The 23267-nt window shown below is 32.4% G+C and overlaps 2 protein-coding genes and 1 pseudogene across 2 annotated transcripts in view; 2 read left to right on the top strand and 1 right to left on the bottom strand.

Moving 5' to 3' along the window:
- Positions 1–23267, bottom strand: part of LOC143200289 (uncharacterized) — a 193403-nt gene that overhangs the window by 96995 nt on the left and 73141 nt on the right. The gene's annotated exons all lie outside the window — the stretch shown is intronic.
- LOC143200279 (neurotrimin-like) overlaps positions 1–23267 on the top strand; it is a 268783-nt gene that overhangs the window by 227615 nt on the left and 17901 nt on the right. Inside the window, exons 4-5 of the mRNA XM_076410707.1 lie at positions 6823–6981; positions 20043–20171. Of these exons, the coding sequence (XP_076266822.1) occupies positions 6823–6981; positions 20043–20171 (288 nt within the window). The remainder of the gene's footprint in view (positions 1–6822; positions 6982–20042; positions 20172–23267) is intronic.
- On the top strand, positions 11737–11835 carry LOC143189430 (uncharacterized; annotated as a pseudogene).

Genomic DNA, 23267 nt, shown 5'->3' with positions numbered 1-23267 from the left:
CGTTTTTTTCTCTATTTCACTATGTGTTGTAATTAACAACGGTCTTGATAACTAAAATGTTCAGCATCAATGTTGACATTTCGGTTTTAGTACATCTTGCAACTTAAAAATAAGCCTGTAAAATTAGAAGTATCTAATAAAATAAAAGTTATATTCATTACACGTCATTACACAGTTTGGTTCTCTTGAGGCTGCGTTGCAGTTTAATGTTGTTCAAGAGTTCGTGCACTTTGGTGTTAACATGAAGGTGGTGTCTTTTCTCATGTCCTGTTGCACATCTCTGGATATGTGGTATCAGAGTGCATGTATAATACATCTGGACTTTAGTATGAAATACTTGTATAATTTTGATATTACTTCTCGCAGAGCATTAGCATAACTGAAATCCATAGGTTCACATAAGTTTAGTATCTACGTTTACAACAGCAACATATTATGTACGAATGATTTAGATTTTCTTCCAAATAGCTAATCAATTTTTGTATTTTATCTCGAGTTCTTTCCTTCTCTTTTTGATATTTTCCTTTTGAAGAAATTTTGCATTCAAAATTCTTCCTAGGTTATTTGATGTTATCGGAAGCAATGTTACTGTATGAGATAATACTACTATCCATATTTATTGCTCTATGAACAGTTTGATTATACAAGATGGCGCAAAAGTCCCGCTACTATCTTGATTGTGCGCCATCTTGGTTATGTGACGTTTAGCTCAGTCTCGCTTTAATCATTGTGTTGTGTAGACGTCCAGGTCTTATTATGGATAAATATACGCCACAAGAACGAGCAGAAATAGTGACAATATTTATTGAAAATAATCGTTCCATTATTGCCACTGAGCGGAAATTGCATGAAAAATATCCTAATGGTCCAGTGCCTCACTAAACCACAATTTATCATTTAGAAGCTAATTTTCGACAGTAAAGTACGACAGCAGAAAGACCTCGTTCTCGAAGACAACGGACATGTCATAACGCTGAAAATGTGGCTCTGCTGCGCGTAGTATTGCAGAATCTCCAGAAACATCAATTCGGAGACGTGGTTCCCAATTATACATTTCTGCATGCAGTTTAAGGCAAATTTTGAAATATGATTTGAAAATGTTCCCGTACAAAATACAATTACAGAAAATACAGTCCGAAAATTGCTACCGATAGATCCTGATGAACGAGTTGAATATGAGTTTGCAATTGAGTATGTAATGCAACCCTAAGGCTGCCTGGTGAAATTGAAGAATTTTTGTCTAAATTCACAATGAGCGATGAAGCCCATTTTCTTCTCAGTGGTCGCGTCAATAAAGAGAACGATCGGTGTTGGGGAACACAGACTCCTCTGTTAACTCATATAACATAATTGCACCTACTAAAAACAACTCTATGGTGTGGTGTTCATGCTGGAAACATCATTGGTCCATATTTTTTTGAAAATGACCAAGGTGTTGCAGTTAATGTTACTGCTGAATGGTATCAAGACATGATTCGAAACATTATTATGCCTGAAATGGAAGAGCTATGACTAAAGGACATGTGATTTCATCAAGATGAAGTCACAGAAAGCGCAGCTCGTTCAACAGTTAAATGTTTGAGTGACGTTTTTTCACGAAGACTCTAATTTCGCAAAGTGGCGATTTAACATGGCGAGTCAGAACTCCGGATTTAACAGCACCGAATTGCACATTGCCGAATGTCGCATAGCGAATCGCGGTCACCATTTAGCCGATATAATTTCTTAATCATAACGAAAAAAAAACGTAAAAACCAAATAAACTTTTCATGAAAACAGAACTTACTTATCTCTTCTTTGCGCAAAGTTATAGGCAATCAAAATAATAGCGGGGCATTTGCACCACGTTGTGGATAAAATGAATATGCACTGGTTTACTCTCTTTTATTCTCGATATCTCGATAAACTTATTTATATTATTAGGAGTTATCTAGTCACTCTTTGCTTTCATTTCCAGTGGGAGGTATCGCAGTATCATCATAAAATGTAACCAAAGTAAAATTTCCTGATTGTGGTACATCCGATGTATAGAGTGTGTAATGTAGAAGACCCAAACAGCTGCCTTATAGTTACACCTGCTTTTGTTTTTATCAAAAATATTTTTAAATATTTTGGTTATGACTGGTATCAGTGAAATTGGTCGATAAGGTTTTACTTCATTGAGTGGATTCCAGGTTTCCGAATCATAGTTCAATTCAGCTATTTTTCAAATATCTGGGACAAGTTTAAATCGGAATTTTTTAATGGGTGAATTTTATAATTGTCCTTCTTGGTAAATTTTTTAGCACTTTTCGTGTTATTAAGTCATAGCCTGGTTATTTCTTTCGATTTATGTCTCTCTTTATAACTTCGGAGGCTCCTTCTGGCGTAACAATTTCAAGATAAACATTTCTACATTCGCTGATTGACAGATTATGTTCAAACTGAGTTTCTCTTGGTTTAAAAGTTTGTCCCAAATTATCAGTAAATGCTTCAGCTTTTTGTCGAAAATTAGCAGTGGCTAAGAAAATCGAACTAAATACTGTCAAAATTATCCTTGTTATTAACAAAATCTTTCATCATGTATGCGGGTATATTTTTAAACCTTTCCAGTCTCAGCTACATAAAGATGACGAAAATAAAATTACTAGCTATCTAGATTCGCTATTTCAAATGGATTTACCGCATGAGAAATTAACGGTCAAAAAAGTTAAACATACAATAATGAAAGAGATTAATATTAAAAAACTCCTGGTTATGACTTAATTACTGGTAAAATTTTAAAAGAACTATCAGAAAAGGGTATAAAATTATTAACATTTATATTTAATGCTATGCTACGAATTAATTACTTCCCTAGTATCTGAAAAGTAGCTAAAATATTAATGATACTTAAAGCAGGAAAAATACCAGAAGATGTGACCTCCTACCGACCTATAAGTTTATTACCGATAATCTCGAAAGTTTTCGAGAAATTATACATAAAAAAGCTAAACTATATAATAGAAAAAAGAAAAATTATTCCAGAACATCAGTTTGGCTTTCGCAATAAGCATGGGACTATAGAACAAGTGCATAGACTTGTAAGCAAAATAAACGCTGACCTAAATGCCAAAAGATATTGTTCGGCTGCTTTCCTAGAGATATCTCAGGCTTTTGACAAAGTATAGCATACGGGCTTGTAGGTTAAAATAAAGAAACTTCTCCCTCATCCGGACTATCAGCTACTAAAATCGTATCTCACTGACAGACATTTTATTGTAAATCAAGGCGATGAACATACCGAATTAAATCCCATATATTCAGGAGTTCCGCAAGGTAGTGTACTGGGTCCAGTACTGTATCTTCTGTATACGGCTGATCTGCCCACCACAAAAATAACTACTGTGGCAACATATGCAGACGATACAGCAATCTTAGCATCCCATGAAGATTTAATTCTGATTATTTATTAATTAATTTTATGATATCCCCAAGCAGAGCATGTTAAATATGTTGGTATGCACTTGGATCGACTCCTAACCTGAAAGAAGCACATACTCTCTAAACGGAAACAACGGGGCCAAAACTATATCAAATATATTGGCTCATCGGGCGCAAATCCAAGTTATCATTAGATAACAAGGTATTGCTGTATGAGTCTATACTCAAGCCCATTTGGGCATATGGAATCCAACTATGGGGTACCGCTAGCAAATCTAATATATCCATCATTCAACGGTTCCAAAATAAGGTGTTGCGTGCCATTGTTGATGCTCCGTATTATATTTCAAATAAAATGATACAACGCGATATTCCTCTAGAACCTATAACGAGTGTAATTCAACGTGTTTGTGTGAAGTACTTCGAAAGAGTGTCAGTGCAGCCCAATGTACTCGCTAATCAGCTAAATATGCGACGTGATAGTGAAGTGCGTAGACTAAAACGTTTAACACCACCTGATCTGATTACTGGACATATGTAGACTTTAGAATAAGCTTTAGAATAAGACTAATTAATTAAGATAATATTTTATACAGAAGATTGCTTAATGAAGTGATTTTATACATGCCATGTATATATAATATAGACAGAAGAAATACTTATTGCCAATAGGGCAGATTGTGGACTCGCGAAGAGTAATAAAAAAAATGTATGCGGGTACACCTACAGCTTTTAAGTCAATTGTCAAAGAAAGAAATCGTGTTGATTCTTGGATCACCTCAAAAGATAAGATATTTTTTAACGCTAAATCTCATTAATACCTGAAAGATGGGGAAAGATCTCTTCGTCTCAGTTTTAGCAGCTTTTGACCTCTCTATATATCATTATATTGAGTGTTGGTTATCCTATAAGTGTGTGTAATTGGCCCATATAATTTTTAGAATCCGGTAGTCAAGTTATTGTTGTTGTGGTTAATGCTCAAGTTTTCTTTTGAATTCCTTTTTATAGCAATTGCTTGTAAATACTGAAAATTGACATTCAGTACATTACTGTTACCATGAGTTACTTAGAACCTTAGGAGTAAACCAGTAAACTTAGGAATATAACTCCAAATTCCATCGATTTTATTCCAAAATCGTCTTCAATATATTTGAGTAAAATTGCTATTATTTAGGATAGGAAACTCTCAAAGATCTCTACTGTAAATGTAACCTGTATAATGTAATGTCTAAATTTTGGGGTAATGATATTTCGATTCTGATATTATAAGATTAGATCTTAATAAGAATGAAAATAAACTTGAATGTTGAAATATATATTGTTGATATACATGATACAATTTGGATAGTATTACTAAAATTAGTTGGCTAAACCCTTTTAAAACGGCTGAAGTAGGGGCTTATAACAGTTTGATCCTTGTTTGCTGACAAAAATTCATCGATATTATTGTATAGTATCTTAAAATACAATATAATAGCATACTTGCGAAAAATAGCAGAACTACATATAACGGAAACTACAAAGTTATAGACTATACGACAAAGGAAAATGGATTTATGCGTAATATATTATTCTTTGCGAATTTAGGTAGAATCAAAAATAAATAATTAAAATAAATGAAATATAGGGGCTCAAATCGGAGTATTTTTTTATAGATACTGTTGTTTCGCTAAATATATTATTTAGAAAAAGATACTACTCATTTTGGGACTTAAACTTAACTTAAAAAAAATTGTAGATGATTATTGGAAAAATACAAAATATGCATTAACATCTAACTAATATGCTATTATATTTAAACTTAAAAGATATTCTATAAATTGTCAAGTAATTACTTTAAAAATATTATGACTATGATATCAATGATTTTTCAAAATAATTGTAATTTTCCCTATCTCTTCTAACAAATCGGAAAAAAATGTAAAGCTGGAGGTTATATACACCTACCTCTAGTTTTTCTCTGAGTTTATGCGTCTAAAAAAGAGAATTGAAACTTGTTAGACTACTAAGCCATAGCTATCCATTAACGAATAGTTTGACACTCTAAACCTTTAGCATTTATTTTTAGTATTCAATTGCTGATTTACATTAAGTACAAGGCTTGTTCAATATATATCTGTACTTTTTAATATTAATAAATGTTCCAATGATAATACTGTTTCAAACTTTTAAAACTACCGTACTATCGGACTACCGAATCACTAAATTCGATATTTTTTCTGTCCAGTTATTCTTGTTATCCAAGTTTGGAAATAGAAACTAATGGATATGTGAAAAAAGAGCACAGAGAGAACGCTGAAGTTACCAACAAAAGTCATTATTTAAATTGGAGTATTGGAGAAAATTAGTCCTCTTAGATATTTATTCATATAAAACATTCATATTCATAACAAAAAATAACGCCAACCAATTACTAATAATTAATGATTTAGTCATAATCTATCTTTATTATAATGGTTAATAGATTTATTCTAGTAGTTTTTAGTTTTCTATATTTTATTTAGTTATAAGCAGATTTTCTAGTATCTCCAAATTTTTTATTGCTTATATTTTACTTTATACATACTTACAACAGTCTTAGTTTAGAAATAATTAGTACTGTTCTCCTCTACTTGCATCAATAAACAAGCATGACAAGTATGGGATACACATATCAGTATATACTTCACACATTCAACTAAAATTAAATTTATATATTGATTTAGTAACCATATTCCAAGCTTTATCTTTGATAACTTCATAAATCCATTTGATTTCATGGTGATCGTGTAGTTCTTCGTTGATTACGTGGCGATATGCATTGGTAATTAATCGTAAAATATTTGGAAATGTTGGATTTCTAGTTGGGTTGATGTTTTAGTTCAAACCCATATTTCCGCCTCAAATTTGCTTCATGATTGACTGATAAACTAACATCTCTGATTTTAGATCAACTAACGAGTATCTTCCGACTATCCAGTACAGTTGCTTGATTTTGAGTTTGATCTGCCGTGCTTTTCGTCTTACGTGATGTTTCTATTTTTACCCACCATTCTGATGGATACCGATGTCTTCAGAAAAATCCCAGACACTTTATTGAAATGTTGGAATTATAATAAAAACAACAAATAAAACACTTACTGAATATTCTGTTCTGAATGATGACACTATACTAAGGTCGCTGAGTACACTTAATAAACAAAATACTTATTAATCAATTAATGAATTACTAATGAAGCTTTATATGATCCATAACATTTAAAATTGAACACAAATACTGTATGGCGAAATAAATAAGCAACGATGTAGTAAATTCACCAATACTCTGGAACCCTTATTATTAGAGAATTTAATTTTTGTTTAATTTGGTTTCAATTAACAATGATTCTTACCTGTGAAGCGTTCAATATCAATATTGAAATTTAGAAATTCCCCTTTCAGTACCTCCGGATATACTGGATTATCCCACCAGCGCTGATATGGTTGTGGACGAGAGCTCCGATGTTACTCTGCGGTGTGTTGCCTCAGGATCACCGGAACCCACGGTTACGTGGAAAAGAGAGGATGGAGAACTCATCACCCTTCCAAATGAAACAGAAGGTAATCCTTAAAATTATTCAGATTCCATAAAATCATATATGTTTATATTTTTAAAATTCTACTAGAAATTACAGTGCTAATTGTAAATTGGGTTCTCTTTCATAGCTTCAAATTATTTTGAATACTTGTTCATAATTTTCTTAGATTTCATGTATTCTCAGGTAATGAAATCGTATTTCAGATACATTTTTTTCGCCCTAAATTTACTCACAATTTGATATGTATCGAGTACATATCTCGAAAATGGGGAATATTTAGTAGTGAAAATTACAATATCATAATTTTTACCTTTGCTAATTGTACTTGCGATAATATTTCACTCTTTGTAGGTCTTGAGGGAATCATATCCCTTGCTCTTTACTTATATTACTATGTTTACGGAAAAAATCTAGATAATTTTACAAGAAATTACTCACCCAAATTGGAGTTTACAGTTGGGGACACAAATGTTTAAAATAATGACAATCTTTAATCTAATTTTATATGTACTGGTGACTGAAAATTATTTTTGGGTATTACCAATGTTTCGCCATTCTAAAACTTCTTCTTGACGAGAGCTTCTCTTCATTTTTGATGGACTAATATTAATCCCTTGCACCGCAGTTTCATTTACATGCACAACTGAACTTAAAATAATATTTTAGAAAAATAATATTAGAAAATAAATTATTTTTATTAAACAGTAATCATGGAGTCAACTTTATTTTCAGATTCTCCAGAATATTCACACAAAATGTAATATTAGTAAAATCAGAAATTAGTAAAAGATATAAAAAAAGCTTTATAAGGTAAATAAAGTAAATGAGGGACTGAATCCCAAACAGCAGTCCATTTTTTAAAAGGTTCTAGTTTTCGAAGTATTTAATAAAATCAGTTTTGACCATTAACGCCCATTTATTATATTAAAAGGTGTAAATCAGTAATGACAAGAAGTTGAGAGGTAATCGATGACGAGCGATTCTAGCATTCACCCAAATGTTAAAGCCTTTGGAGTTTTGCTGTACCTTAATATAGCAGCTATCTTTGCATGTTGCTCATGTCGTTTAGGGATGTAAATGCAGAAAATGTATTTTCAAAGACATTCGAGCTGAAATCTTGTGATAACTTTCCAACAAATTGTCAATTATGTGCTTGTGACCCGGTGATTCGCGGTTACCGAAAAAGTTATGAATGTATCTTTGAAACTATACCCATAAGGATACTTCATCAAACGTTAAATATTTTGTAACCTTTGTGTCAGCTATTAGTTTTCGAATATCATTCCCGACAAATATTCTCTAATAAATTAAATTATTTTCTTCCATAACTACATCATTTTCACTGCTGATTGATGGTGAAGACAAAGTTTTAAAGTCATTTTTGCAATTGTACTTCGACAACTAGGCAACGGAGCACTGTTCGTGCGTGAAACTGGCTTTGACGTTGATGATATGCCAAAATATATATACTGTGTTATTTTTTCGCAAGACATCGAACAGTAATCATCTAAATGGTTTTTCTGTTCCCTCCATAATATTAGCACAGAAAACCAAAAGTATACTTTTTTACCAAGTTATCATTTGTATAGCTTTGTTCTGCACTCGCTACAAATGAATTCCGGTACCCATGGCTTGCCAGTGTCTATTACAGCAAAATAAAAGTTCCGCAAATACCCATCTTTAAGTGCGCTTATCGAACATATACATTCACATACGTAACAAAAATACTCTAAACTGACTTTTCAATGTTATCTCTACATCTCTACATTTCCCGAAGGAGAATCACAGCACAAAAACAGGATGTAAATGATGTTTAGTGCAACGTCGTCAGCTGACAGTCTTTATAAGATTGCAGAACTGTCATCATGCGCAAAATGGAAAACTAGAATCAATCCTGATACACGTATTGAAGATCTGACTTCAGAGTTAAGCTTCAGAAGAGTTGACCCGAATTTATAAACTTGTGCTATTTGGTGCCTAAATAACTACGTGTGGATTTCGCCTTTCAGTGGAAAGGCAGAAATTCTAGTGAGAATAGCTTTATTTTAAGTTAGGATATTGAATTAATTATTAATTAAATATCCTAACTTAAACTTATTATTGTGTAATAACAAGTGAACGTATTTAGGTGATTTTCTCATAATCACTGGAAAAAAATATTGTGTTATAACAAGTAACAATTTTGTGTTTAAAATAGTAAATAAGTCATCATTTCATTCTGTAAAATAAAATACTTTTAAAGCAAAACAAAAGTTTTTGTTATGTTAAATTTTCACATATAATTACTTATATACAATGACATATACTTAGGATCTCAACTAATTTTATTAAATTTAATTTACAGAAATTTGAATCTGTTTAATGGATATTCTGGCAAAGTAATGTTCAATATTTTCTGTCTTTAAATATCAACAATTAAACTATCAACAAGAAACATTCGCCATCTAAATATCATAAAGTCCTTACCTAAGAAGTTGAAGTGTTCCTTATTTTACATCTATTATTTTTTGATACGGTAAGTTAAATTTACAATAAATGTTTAAAAAATATGTTATTTTATGTAAACGGTTATTCTAATACTTGTATCTGATGAACTCTGACTACGACTCAAAAAATAATATAATATCACTCCGTTAATGAAGTCGGATCGGAAAAAAAAAACTTAAATTTCCACCTTGAGCATGGATCAGCTTTCGGTGTCGTTTCGTTGACGTAATATCGAAACTGGAAATCCCAAATGGGGAGTCTATAACAGGGAAGTGGGCTCCGACAAATATTGCGGCAAATATCCGCACTACAGTATCCATTTCCATGGTTTTTGCAGAGATTTTTCAGCGGAATTCGGTCTCTAATAAAGGAACTGGCAGATTGGAAACCGTCATCGTCGTTTTTTGCTCCGCGCTCGATCGTCCATGTTTTGTATCTCTGTAATCATTCGTTATTGGAGAACGAACGAATTTTCAATTTTCTTTTTTCCTTTCAAGCTTCTATTATATCCATCATATATATATATATATATATATATATATATATATATATATATATATATATATATAGAGAGAGAGAGAGAGAGAGAGAGAGAGAGAGAGAGAGAGAGAGAGACAAGATCCATGTCATAAGTTACCACCATAAAACTACTACAGTCTAGAGTATATATACTATAAAAAAATAGATGAGATATAATATATTAATGGTTTTCTGTTTAGTATCATTGAGTTATTCAATACATAGTGCCTCTAGTCATGGAACTTTTGTTTGATTTTTCTTGACAAAAATACTTTTCTTGCCAACACATTTATAAATCTATGGTGATACTGTTCCGGCAAATCCCAATAGTCGCTGTTTATTTCAAAAACTTAATAATGGCGGTTTTGTTAAAAATAGTTGGAAAACAGTGAATTCCAAGATTTATTGGACGAAAACCTCACTCAAACTTTCAAATAATCTTCTGATGATTTAGTAGATCATTCAACTGCGGCATCGCCATGTTGTTAGAAAAAGAGGAAAAAGTTGTAGAAAATAATGCACTTATTTTTCTATAAAAAAAACCTGTTAAGGAGATAGTGGTGTTTATAACATAATATTGATCAGAAACCGAAGTTTATATGCAATTTAATTTCATTTTACTTCATCTCAACCGTCACTTCTGATGATGATCAATATTTTATTAGATATTTTCCATTCGCTTTAACAATATGGCTGATAATAATAAATATGCATTCCAGCTGACATCCTAAGTCTTTCAGTCAAGCAGATCTCTATATAGTAGATATAGCAGATGCGAAGCAATTCATATAATAAAACACTGACGACTCTAGCAAAGAGGTTTGGTGATGTGAGTGGTGATCTAAATCCAAAACTTTCCAGTATTTATGATGATATATTTATATTTATGTGAGGTCAGTAAAATATATATAAATAAGTGTATCTACAGGACAAGCAGAGTGCACAGTGTCTGTAATACTTGATATAGCAATTGGACTGTAGATAGGTTTACGTCATAACCTGAAATCTATATTATTTGTTATCATGTTAAGGACCCTGAATCGCTAAACTAATCATCATGAACAACAGAAATATATAGAAAATTAATGTAAGTGAAAATAAAATTAAGTTAACTCAGTATAAAAATCTAGTCAACTATTTATGATAATTCTAATAATAGTCAACATAAATTAAATGACAGGATATCTATTTGCAAATTACTGACTAATTAGTACCTGACTAATTTCAGACCGAATATTGTCCCATTCTTGTACCAACACATCCGCTGACTGCTTAAATGATGTTGAGAATACTGCTCTGTTCTAACACTTCCCCTAATAAGTCAATTATGTTGAGGTCTGGCCATCGCATTAACCAAGGAAGATATTTCGTGATATTCTGATGCTAGTTAGGAATTGAACTGACACCAAGACTGAAGATTTTTGGCTTTGCGTATGGGAGTTGTAGCAATATGGTAAGAGAAAGAACTTCATCATTGAGGATATCTATATATTCATTCGTAGCAATCAGGTCAATGATATGAGTGAGCATAATCATAACAAAACCTCCACCAGGTGGGAGCAGGCAGTCCAGATCGCAGGCCCCTTTTGGATTTATGTATACTCGCACATTTCTGGAAAGAATTTTTCCACTCATCAAGTTTTTTATCTTATTTATGGAGCTGTTATCACCATACAACTTCTACTACAGTCTAATTTGAAATGAAATAGATTTTGCGTTAAACCTCATTATCAAACTAAAAATAGCAAATGATGTTATTAAAAGACGCTACAGATTAAACGAAATAACTAAATCAAAATTGAAAGGATACAGAGATTAGCATGGTCCCTGCGCAAGAATAACACAAAATCGTGAAGGGTTCCAATTTCCACGGACAAGTATACTGTGGATCCCTTCTTACGTTGATATACCGTGAAATGAGCTCGCGGATAGTGCGGCTAAATTGGCAGTCTCATCTCCCCTCCACATTACGGATGTTTGTGTCCATACCGACTTTATCCCATTCGTTTCTTGTTTCACAAATAACAAGGTACAACGTCGTTGGGCCCAGTAGGCCAACCACAACAGGCTTTTTGAAGTTAAAGCTGATTTTTCTCCTCTCGTCGCGTTCCTTTTCTTCGTCACCATGCCGTAGCTTTGAATCGACTGATATTGGGCCACTGTCGTTTCTCGCATAGTCACTTAATGACTTCGAGCCCGCCTGCTTACTGTGAATTTTGTCACCGTGTCCCTATCTCAGTCTACCACATATTGAGCGACTGTCCACGGCTCACACAGATTAGAACTAAGCATGGACTGAAAATCTTAGAAATGCCTTAAAAAGAGACGGACAGACAAAATCCTCGGATTTCTATGAGAGATCGATTTTCTCCATAGAATCTAGCCTATTCTAAGTTTAGTGTTGCTGGCCAAATAACCATTAGCACTTCGCTATGGCTGCTGATGTACGCTGTGCGATAGAACCTCTACTTCGTTATGGATGTGTTTGTGGTCCTGTATTTGTGTAGATTTTTAAATTTCATATACATTATTTATACTTCTAACCTCCCTGTTTGTGTTATTAATTTTATTTATTTATTAATTTAGTATTTTATATATACACTTTGTCTTACACTTAACAGCTTACTATTGTATAGTCGTGAAATGAGACCCGTCAAAGCGACAAATAAAAAAAAACCTAAAAACTAACAAGATATCACGCCTTTCCAAGTTTTTCAGTCAAGCAGATCTCTGATTTTTGATAGGATATAGTAGACGCGAAGCAATTCATATAATAACACTGACGGCTCTAGCAACATGGTTTGGTGATATAAATCCAAAACCTTCGAGTATCTATGCTAATTAGTTGCCGGTTCTTGATTATATATACAAGATTATATAGACAAGCGTAATGTCTGTAATACTTGATACAGCAATTGGATAGTAGATAGGTTTACGCCATAACCTGATATCTATATAATTTGTTATCATGTTAAGCATCATGAAACAGAGAACCAATCATTATTTATTAATTTAGTATTTTATATATACACTTTATGTCTGTCCCCATCCCCTTTAGATCAATACCTTACTATTGTATAGTCGCGATATGACAAATAAAAAGCGACAAAGCGACAAATAAAAAAAACTAACAAAATCATCTTGAACAACTTTCTATACTTCTTATATAAATTAGCACATAAGAATTTTAATTAAATCTTTTAAAATATGTATGTAATATTTAAAAACCTAATGTTCTTCATTAATATCATATCTTAATAACTTCAACTATGACATTTAAATAGCTATTGTAATATTAATATCTATCCATCTGCCGAAGCATTACATCTTTGATTCCTTAACCTTTCTTTTCTCAATATAGTTTCCGATTCGTGCCTTTCGAGATAAACACAATACACCGCTGTAAATAATGAAGACCGGACAATAAAAGAAAACCCAACCAGATATCTAATGAAACATCAAATATTTTAATGTAACGACTAGCGGTGAACCCTTGGAAATCAATTTCAGCGCATGTAAAGGTATAGCGATAGGTTCTATGGCCGATTAAATTTTGTTTTCGATGTTTTCTCGGGCGTTTTAAGGCGATTGGATCGGGGTACCGGGCTAGGAATGAGCTCATGGTCTAACCACCGAGGATTTAAAGATAGCGGTTGGTATTAATAATTGATGCTTAGTTTAAATAAGTGGTCCTTTCCGTTGATGGTTTTTATGCCGCTAATAAAATTGATATGTTCGGGTAAACTTCGGATTTTAATATTAGGAGTTGTTACAGAATATCGCTTAATAACGATGATGAAACATAATTGTTAGATAGATAGTCGATTAATAAGTTGTTGCGTTGATAACAAAATATGTTTGTTTATTAGTTGTAACTATAGTTTTATTGTATTCTTAAAAGGATTGATATAATTACTCTTATGACATTTAACTTATAAGCTTATATTAATTTTTAAAATTGGTTCTTTTCATATTAAATATATTTAGCGAGGTTTTTACTAAGAATTTTCAAGTTTTATTTCGGTTTAATGACACATAGAGTTGTTGAAATGATACACAGGATCCTAGTTATCATTATTAAATCATAACGAACACTCGAGACATGTGTCTACTTCCTTGCTGTTGGTATTGCAGGACGAATATTTTTCACTAAAAATCGGACGTAACTGTTCGGGCCTCAGATAATGATGGTTTTCTATGTTTCATATCGCTTTCTAGGACATTAATCCATGTCTTTAAGACAACATCATTTTTAATATGATATCGGGGATAAGCGTGTACAAATTTCCTTTGCTATGACATTTAAAAAACCTCATGCTTATAGATGCTAGAGAATGAGCGTCCAAGTTACCATAAAAAGGGATATGTAAGAAACGTATTCGAGAGACACTTGACACTTACCATCTTAGTTGCAAATTCAACTTGGTCGACATGGATTGTTACTTCAACAGTAGTTGTCACTATCTTCTATCGCATTAGTGATCACTAGTACCCAAACTCTTGAACTTAGTCTAACTGAATTGCGTTGAGGTTCATAATAGGAAACCGTATGTCAGTTGTCAATCCTTTGGTCCTTTTTTAATTAATTCTTAAGGCATATGGCACTATAATAGGAACTATATCACGAAGAATGTTGCAAAATCCATATCAGCGAATAGGAGCTATCATCAACATACTTCAGATTGGTCAGCGTATGTCGGTTTTTAAATAATTTTCTTTTAATTACATCCTCTAGTATGATGATAGGCGCTGAAGAGTTGACCTCTCCTTACAGAACACCGGCAGGGATCATATTATTTCGCATTTGCGTGCAGCTAATAGAACCATTGTAAGATGCCTGAAGAATTTTCATAACTTCAGGCTTAACACTTGTTCGGCTTCCATAGCTAAACAAAGTGAGAGGCTGCCTATGCAGCGTAAAAAAATATAAGAAAAAATTTTAACCGACTTCAAAAAATAAATAATAAGCGAGCACCAAATTAGATTTGTTTTGTTCGTAATTTTAACCGACTTCAAGGTTATGAGTTGGTAGTAGTTAAAATAATATTGTAAATAGATAAGTAGATTTAGGTAGGCATTAAGTTAAATTGTGTGTATATAGTAGAATATAAAATACTTGTAGTAGATAGGTTAAATAAGGTTTTTGTTTATTTTTATTTAGTTATTACAATGATTATTAGGTACATATTTTATTTTAAAATGTTTTATTTGTGTCAAACATCTAAGTTTGATTATTTTTTACTTTTTGGTGAGCTCCTTATTTATTTGTTGAAGTCGGTTCAATTTTTTTGTTAAAATATTTTTTAGCGCTAGATATTTACTCAAGACATTACGCAGTTTCTTATTAAGTATTACTATGGGTAAGCCAAGTAAAGGTGCAGCCCGTATGAGAAATAATAATGATATGAAAATAGTCGGTTCCTAGTTTAGGTAATATATCGGGAACCGAACCCACGACCTTCGCATGTGAGCTGAACGCTCTAGTTATTACATCATAGAATCAGTTGCCTGCAATATTTCCACGACTTCTTATATAACATGGTTTGTACTTTAAAAGAAAACCGAATGGCTTTTACACTAGACGACTTTCGATTTTCTGTCACATCAGGTTACCAATAACATTATATCCAAATATCTGATTATTTTAGATAAAAAATATTTGAAAACTATGTACATGTCTTTGAAATTTGAGGTTTTCCCTCGATTTCATGGGATTCCACAATGAGATCCTGACTTGGCTCCAATGAGACCACGTCAGAAATGCACTCTTTCGAAAAAAAAATGGAATTTTTAAAATCGGTCCAGATTTGACGGAGAAATCGGCGAACACATAAAAAAATAATACAGCCGAACATAGAAACTACTCATTTTTATGTAGTCGGTTAATAATAAAAATAACAATTACAGTTTCATTCATAGACATGTTGAATGTGAACATCTTATCTATACAAACGCGATTCGGTCTAAATCTCGTCTGTTCTTCTCAGTTTGTCTCTACTCAGAATATTATGAAAGAGACACAAACTCACTCATGATCACAAGCCCTTCGGTCGTCAAATTTCAGAGTTTCCTAACATAATAAAAACTCAATAAGACTTCAGGTTAGCCAAAGAAAATAATTCTTTAACATACAAGAAATTCGAACTTACTTACCAATATATTATACTTTAAAGGTAGGTAACTTCTCAACGATTTTATCCAATATCTGTGGTATCTTTGATATTTGGTCACAAAATAAACTTGAGATTTTGCAATTCTTTCTATGAGATATTTTTTCGGGAATATAAAAAGATTACTGGATAACCACTAGGTATGCAGATTTTATCCCTATTTGATAAGATGCATTGTCTCGATTAAGCAACTTCTTCCGCTGACCCTTTTTGACATAGATATAGAGAAGTGAACCCAAATTTGAACGGCTTCTAACAATGCTCTGATGCGTTGTTGTTCCTGGTTTGATGTCAGCAAATGAAGCATCCCATTTGACAGCAACTACGTTGTAATATCTTGAAGGTGTCAGCTATTTTACCCAACTTCGATCTGTTTCTAAAACTACTTTATGGATATTTGGTATTTTCAAAGTCTACTGTTAATTTTGCGCAATCTACATATTTAGAATTATCGATTTTTATATCACACCTAAATTCGAAATACTAGTAAATAAGATCTGATTTCGTAAACTTAGATACTGCTACAGAATCTCCATTGCCCATATTCCACCATTTGTCAAATTCTTCTTCAATGTGTCTGATCGAGCTCACCCTGAAGGTGTTGTCGACAATCCTTATTTCCAAAAATTCAGACTGTTCTGGTATAAATATCTTTCTCGGCCTGAATGTCTATTGTAATAATTCTTTGCAGTACCCCATATCAACTAAATTTGATTAAATATGAAGTGATAGGGAGGCCTAATATTGTGTGACCATAACGTTCAGCAATCTGATCATTCGACGTATCAATTCATCATTAATTTTGTTATATGTTTTTAAAAACTGTATTATTTTTAAAGCGATATCTGGAAGTTCCATTAAACCCCTTGGCGAGTTATCTTTGCACCACTTAAATCCTATATTACCTAACAGTGTACGAAGGGATGTTCTACGTCCATCAAATAACTGCATACCTGTAAGCTTTTTATGGATACTTGCCAAAGTAACAATTTTCTCTGAAATAATTGTATTAAATTAGGTTTCGATTGAATAAAATTACAGATCGTTTTTATACATTTCGCATATTTGAACTCTGATACAGCTAACATCAAGCTGATCTTGATTCGTCACCCGTTTCGCATGAAGACGGTTTCTTTTTGGTGAATTTAAGGTTATATTGGTTTTATTTTTTGAGAATAATATGTACTAAATATATATACTATAGAAAATAATATACTAGTGACCGCGTTCGTACTAATATTCCGTGCAGCTGCAATACGCTAAAACATATTTTCAATAAAAATCGAATACCTCTGCAACACATTGTACTGGCAAGAGGGGGCCTCCATTAAATCGTTTCTATTCCACATAATTGATTGTAGACGCAATCAGTTTTTTGACTCTGACTATATAGCGGCTTCGGCATTTTAAAACAGAGTAATAATAAGCGGCGGTTTGAAATGTATTAAAACAAAGCGCTAGAACAACATTTGCCGGTATATAACCCGTAATTATAATATATTGAAGAATTTTGCAGGCTGATTCAGTTACATGCTCTAACTTGTCATATAGTATTCTATCTCTTTTTAAATGGAACAAAGTAAGATGGAAAATATTGTCTGACTGTAAAGCGAATTTACAACTTTCGACAGGCACAAATTGATGACGTGCGTCGCTACTATTTTGAATAAATTATAAATGTTTATTTTTGTATATTGCTCAATACCATGTATTCACCTTATATACATAGCAGAGAGTAAATATAGAGGTTTAACTTAAATAGGCGAAATCGAGGAAATGTTTTGCGTGGTTCATTCAATGGCGCCCTGAGACCACTTTTTTGATTGGTTCATTTGAATTGGCCGACGAAGGCATTTGATTGGTTCATTTCTATAACGCGATTGTTTGTTTCAGTTTGTTTACGACGAAATTTTTGTGTGTCTAATATAAAATACGATTAGCATTCTTGTGTCTTAAATATAATCACTATTATTCGATTTTAATGTATCTTCATTCTCAAAAGTGTTGTGTATCCAGTGTATGTGCGGAAATAAAGAGCAGACGTAGTTTTCTTTGGAAGAAACCCAAGATAGCAAGATTAAGGATTTGCGTGACTTTGCTTTTACCTGGTAGGTATACAATTATTTATATAAAGCATTTGTGTTCATATATATTATTATTTACAGCAATATAACAGCAAGAAATTATGAATATGTTACCCACACTCTAAATCCAAAATGTGTCCAAATGAGGCAATGGTAAAATTACATTGAAGGTAAATGTAATGACACTACATGAAAAGCTTTTGTTACCCTTTAAAAAGTTGTTTGTAAAGTGCCATCAAGTTAAAACTTAATTATTTTGAAGCGGTTCATTTACTTAAAACAAATTTATATTGGTCAAGATACTTATAATTAATATTTTGGCTTAAGGCTACTTAACCGAGAAAACTTTTTCAACAAGGATGTTAATAAAATACATTAATGCAAAATAGTATAATACAATTTGCAAACCAACAAGGTGAGCTTGATTTTATAAACAAGAGATTATCATGCTTGTTTTGTTATATTGTTAATAGATGCTTAAGCTGTCTTTTTACCATAATAAGAGCACAGCAGTAATTTTGAAATATATCATGTTTTAATTTGTTGTTGCTGTTCCTTAAAGTATTACTTTTTGGTATGTTTTCTCCATTCTGACGTATATTATACGATTTAACTGTTTTAATTATCCATTCCATAATTTTCGCAATAACATTGTAAAAATAATAATAACTTTCCTCTATACATTTTTGTGTTGAACAAGTAGGTAAAATATGTAGGTGCTGCTTTGCTTTCAGTATGAGGCAACAATAAGATAGAAACTTTAATACATCTTATTTGAATTGATAGTACTAAAAATATATAAAAAGGGGAAGAGCTATAGACAATTTTGATTATGCTTCCCACTAGATATGTTATGTTTTCAATTTGACTGCAGCCATTTTTATATCACCATTTAATTATGTTTCATTTATATATTGATATTTCATTATTTTTTAATTATATACATTATATATATATATATATATATATATATATATATATATATATTTAACTTTCTGATATTATATAATATTTGTATTTATACAGAATTTTATATTAATAAATGGTTTTGAAAAATTATATTTTGGTTTTATTTAAAATTTAATTGGTCAGCAGAATGTGACGTCTGAGGTTAGTCACGTGATACGAATGAAATCGGCAACTAATGAAATGCTGTCCTTATAAAATAATTTATTACAGGTGCCTGTAATGGTAATTTAAATATGATAAATGGTAATGGTAAAATGACGTTCTCAGCGCCTTTCTGCTGAGACCACGCAAAACGATTCTGAAATTATTTGAATTAAGTTAACACTGTATATATTACTCTATGATATATAATTATCATAAATTAGCAATAGTTGTTTTACGCATAATATTGGTATATTTTATCTTATTTGACATGAATAAACCCAATATAAGTAGATAAATATTTGATTTTTCGGTATTTTGGTTTCAAGAATCAATATCAAAAAGTATTCTTTCAGTGAGCATTAATACACTTCGTGGACTGCCGCATTCTACGTCTCATAAGCAAAAATTTAATGAAGCAAGAACCAATTATGATTGATTCTACAAAGTGAGCTTTCAATAATATATTTTTTGAGCTCCTATGGACATCCCATTTGTTAAAATGTAGCATTAAGTCAGTTTTCCATTTCCTCATGTCAAATGTAAATTGTCTGTAAGTAAAACATGTCAAGGTGTCTGAAGAAGTTGTTTTTATATACAATATGTAGTTCGAAATATATGGGAAAGTAAAAGTCAATCAATACCTATTTCTCAAATTTTATGCTAAGAAGGATTACTCGATATTAATATTATTTCTCATTCATGTATTTCAGTGGCTAATGTTACCGGTGAGAAACTGACCCTGACCAAAGTAAAACGAGACTACATGGGGACCTATCTGTGTATCGCATCGAATGGAGTACCGCCATCAGTGAGCAAACGGATATCCTTACTCATACAATGTAAGTAAAGCGTATTGATTGTTCCTCGTAACAAAGCGGATTTAAGTCCTGCCGCGCATAAATACGATGGAGTTGAGACTGCAACATCGACTCCATAAGCCCACTATTTGGCCGAGCGCCCAAAGACCGGAGAAAAATTTAGCGACTCCGTTAATATTTAATACAGAGCCCCATAGTCCCTGTTTCGCTGCGTCGTCTTCATCCAGACGGTACAGGAATAAGCGATCCCAGGCGACATTTACTTTTACAACGTCTCTCCGAAAAATATTGTTTATAATCTACTTAAAACTGCTACCGAGATAGATCAATACATATGGTTATATATAATGAATCTGCATAATTTTGACAATGTGTTACTAAATCAAATTTTACTGAGAGGAGATATTTTTCGGATTGGTTGTTCAAGATTATGACAACACGAAAAAGACAATTTTTCATTCAAGTTTATTTTGGAGGACATTTCGATGTCGAAAAACTACACTGTTCTTGAAATCCTGTTTTTTCTTAACAATTTACAAGCGCGTACTTCTAATAGAGGTAACAGTTACAATTTAACGGTCTTCTTCAGTCTCGAAATCACTAAAGATTAAAGGAGAAATAATATAAAGATAAAATGGAGGTGTAAGAACCTAATCAAACATTCCTATTCCGATATTAACATTTCTAGACCATAGGCAAGATATCCAAATTTAAAAGCTTGTTATCAAAATATCTCCACTTCTTAACAGCAGGAATTAAGGTATCTAGATTTATGATGATTACAATGCTCTACAGTAGGAAGACAGAATATATATATATATATATATATATATATATATATATATATATATATTCTGTCTTCCTATTGTAGTATATATACCCTTCAAGGGTGATGCTGCTTATAGCGACCCTTCAACTTTTCAATACCATTTTTGTAGTACGATTTGTCCTTTACTTCAAAGTAGGCCCCAGTTTCGGCGATCACCTCTTCATTCAAAGAAAAATTTTTCCCAGCGAGCATTATTTTGAGATTTGAAAACAGCAAATAGTCGCTGATGTCGGTGGATGGTTGGAGATTTTTCATCGTTTTCAATGACTTGTGACACGGTGCATTGTCTTGGTGAATCTGCTGTTCCTTTTTCTTCAAATGCGGCCGTTTTTCAGCGATTTTGTCCTTCAAACGGTACAACAACGCTATGCAATAGCCGCTCCTTCGTTTTACAGGTAGTCAATGAAAATTATTCCATGTGCATCCCAAAATAGAGACGCCATAAATTTTCCAGTCGACTGTTGTGTTTGCGCATGCTTTATAGCGGGCTCATCGTATGTAGTCCACTCGGATGACTGTCTATTGGACTTCAGAGTGAAATGATGGAGCTATATCTCATCCATTACCACATATCGATGCAAAAAACTCGGATTTATTACGCTTGATGATCTTCAAACACTGCTCCGAAGCATCGACTCGTCGTTGTTTTTGGTCAAAAGTGAGCTCGCGCACAAAGCACCCACTTTACACAAAGCTTTCTCATACCAAATATTCGTGAATAATATGATGTACACATTCAATTGATATCTTTTGAGTGTCTGCTATTTCATTCAATTTCAATTTATGGTCATTCAAAATCATTTTGTGGAGTTTTTAATCTTTTCGTCGATAACAACCTCTTTTGGGCGTCCACTGTGTTCACCGTCTTTGGTGCTCATTTCACCACGTCTAAACTTAACATACCAATCCTTGATGGTTGATTTTCCTGGGGCAGTGTTCGGAAACTCGACATCAAGCTAAGTTTTTGCTTCAACTGTATTTTTCCCTTCAAATGCAATACTTTATCAACACGCGAAATTCCTTTTATCCATTTTTTTCACAATAACAAAAGTTGTTTCACTCAAAAGGATATAATTCAAAAACTAACGATCAGACAGCTATTAAATTTATACACGCATCCTTTGAGGGTTTGGGCTAACTAAAAAACATATGAATTCAGTAGCGCCAACATTTCAATTGATCTGTTCGTCTCAAAGGTATTTATTGTGAAAAATTTATACAATACAGATCAATTGAAATTGAATCATTTTCTATTTTTCCCCACCTGGCAACATGGCAACCTCTCATATTATGTCTAAAGAACTTTTTTGGTCTGGCAGCTATGCAATCATTGTTCGTATTTTCGTGCTTTTTTATATATAGTATTTGGAAACCGTGTCTCAACCAAACAATGAAACATCGATGACGCGAGATGCAACAAAGTATCTTTCGTAATTCTTGCAGCACATTGCTGAGCGTTATCATGCAAGAGCATGACTGTGATGATGAGGTATGTATTACTCACTATTGCTGGTATATTTCACAACAACATATCGTTTGGTTGGTTCGGTGTCGATAGAGATGACTCTCCTGAGCTAATCCATGATATTTGCACTCGAACTTGAACTTGGCCTGATATTCGGGCCTGAAAATTCCTTGTCTTTGATTGTTGACGTTGGTGGTCCTTCATAACGTTTTTGGTCATTGGGATCAAAATCACCAATTTTAAAAGTTGAAGCTACAACCGACAATTATGATAGAATGTGGCAACATCATGATATGTATCTAAAAATGGACTTGAGCTGTAGATTGTAAATTGTAAAATCAAATAGCAAAAGTCATGAATGTTGAAACTGTAGTGTTTCCATAATTACGGCCCCTATACACTGAATAACTCAATAAGAATAAATGGAAAATTACTATCTTTTGTTGAGAGATGTCAAAATCATCGAACTTGATACTTAAATTAATTTACTTGGTATTTACCCAATAATCAAAATACCCAATTTACTTGGCATTTTCATCGTCTGTTAACCTATCAAATAATTAATCGTAATCTTAAAGGTAAATATGAAAGTCAATACCTACTATTCCCATATATATAATTAAAAGAAGCTTCAAACAACTTTTTTTTCATGACTATAATCAGCAAAACAAACGACGAAACCCAAATTTATAAATAAAAAAACATAAGCATCTTGAAGATACAATAAACAATTGTCATTCGTATTAATATGTCATCAATCTTTCTGGATACAGCTACCTTAAACAATAATAACCAAATACCAAAACACTTTCTATTTAAAAAA

Source organism: Rhynchophorus ferrugineus, unplaced genomic scaffold, assembly GCF_030347505.1.
Source record: "Rhynchophorus ferrugineus isolate W39M unplaced genomic scaffold, kcgeb_rfMv2 rfM1, whole genome shotgun sequence".
Lineage (NCBI taxonomy): Eukaryota > Metazoa > Arthropoda > Insecta > Coleoptera > Curculionidae > Rhynchophorus > Rhynchophorus ferrugineus.
The sequence above is the reverse complement of the archived record's forward strand: the minus strand, read 5'-3'. Positions and strand labels throughout refer to the sequence as shown.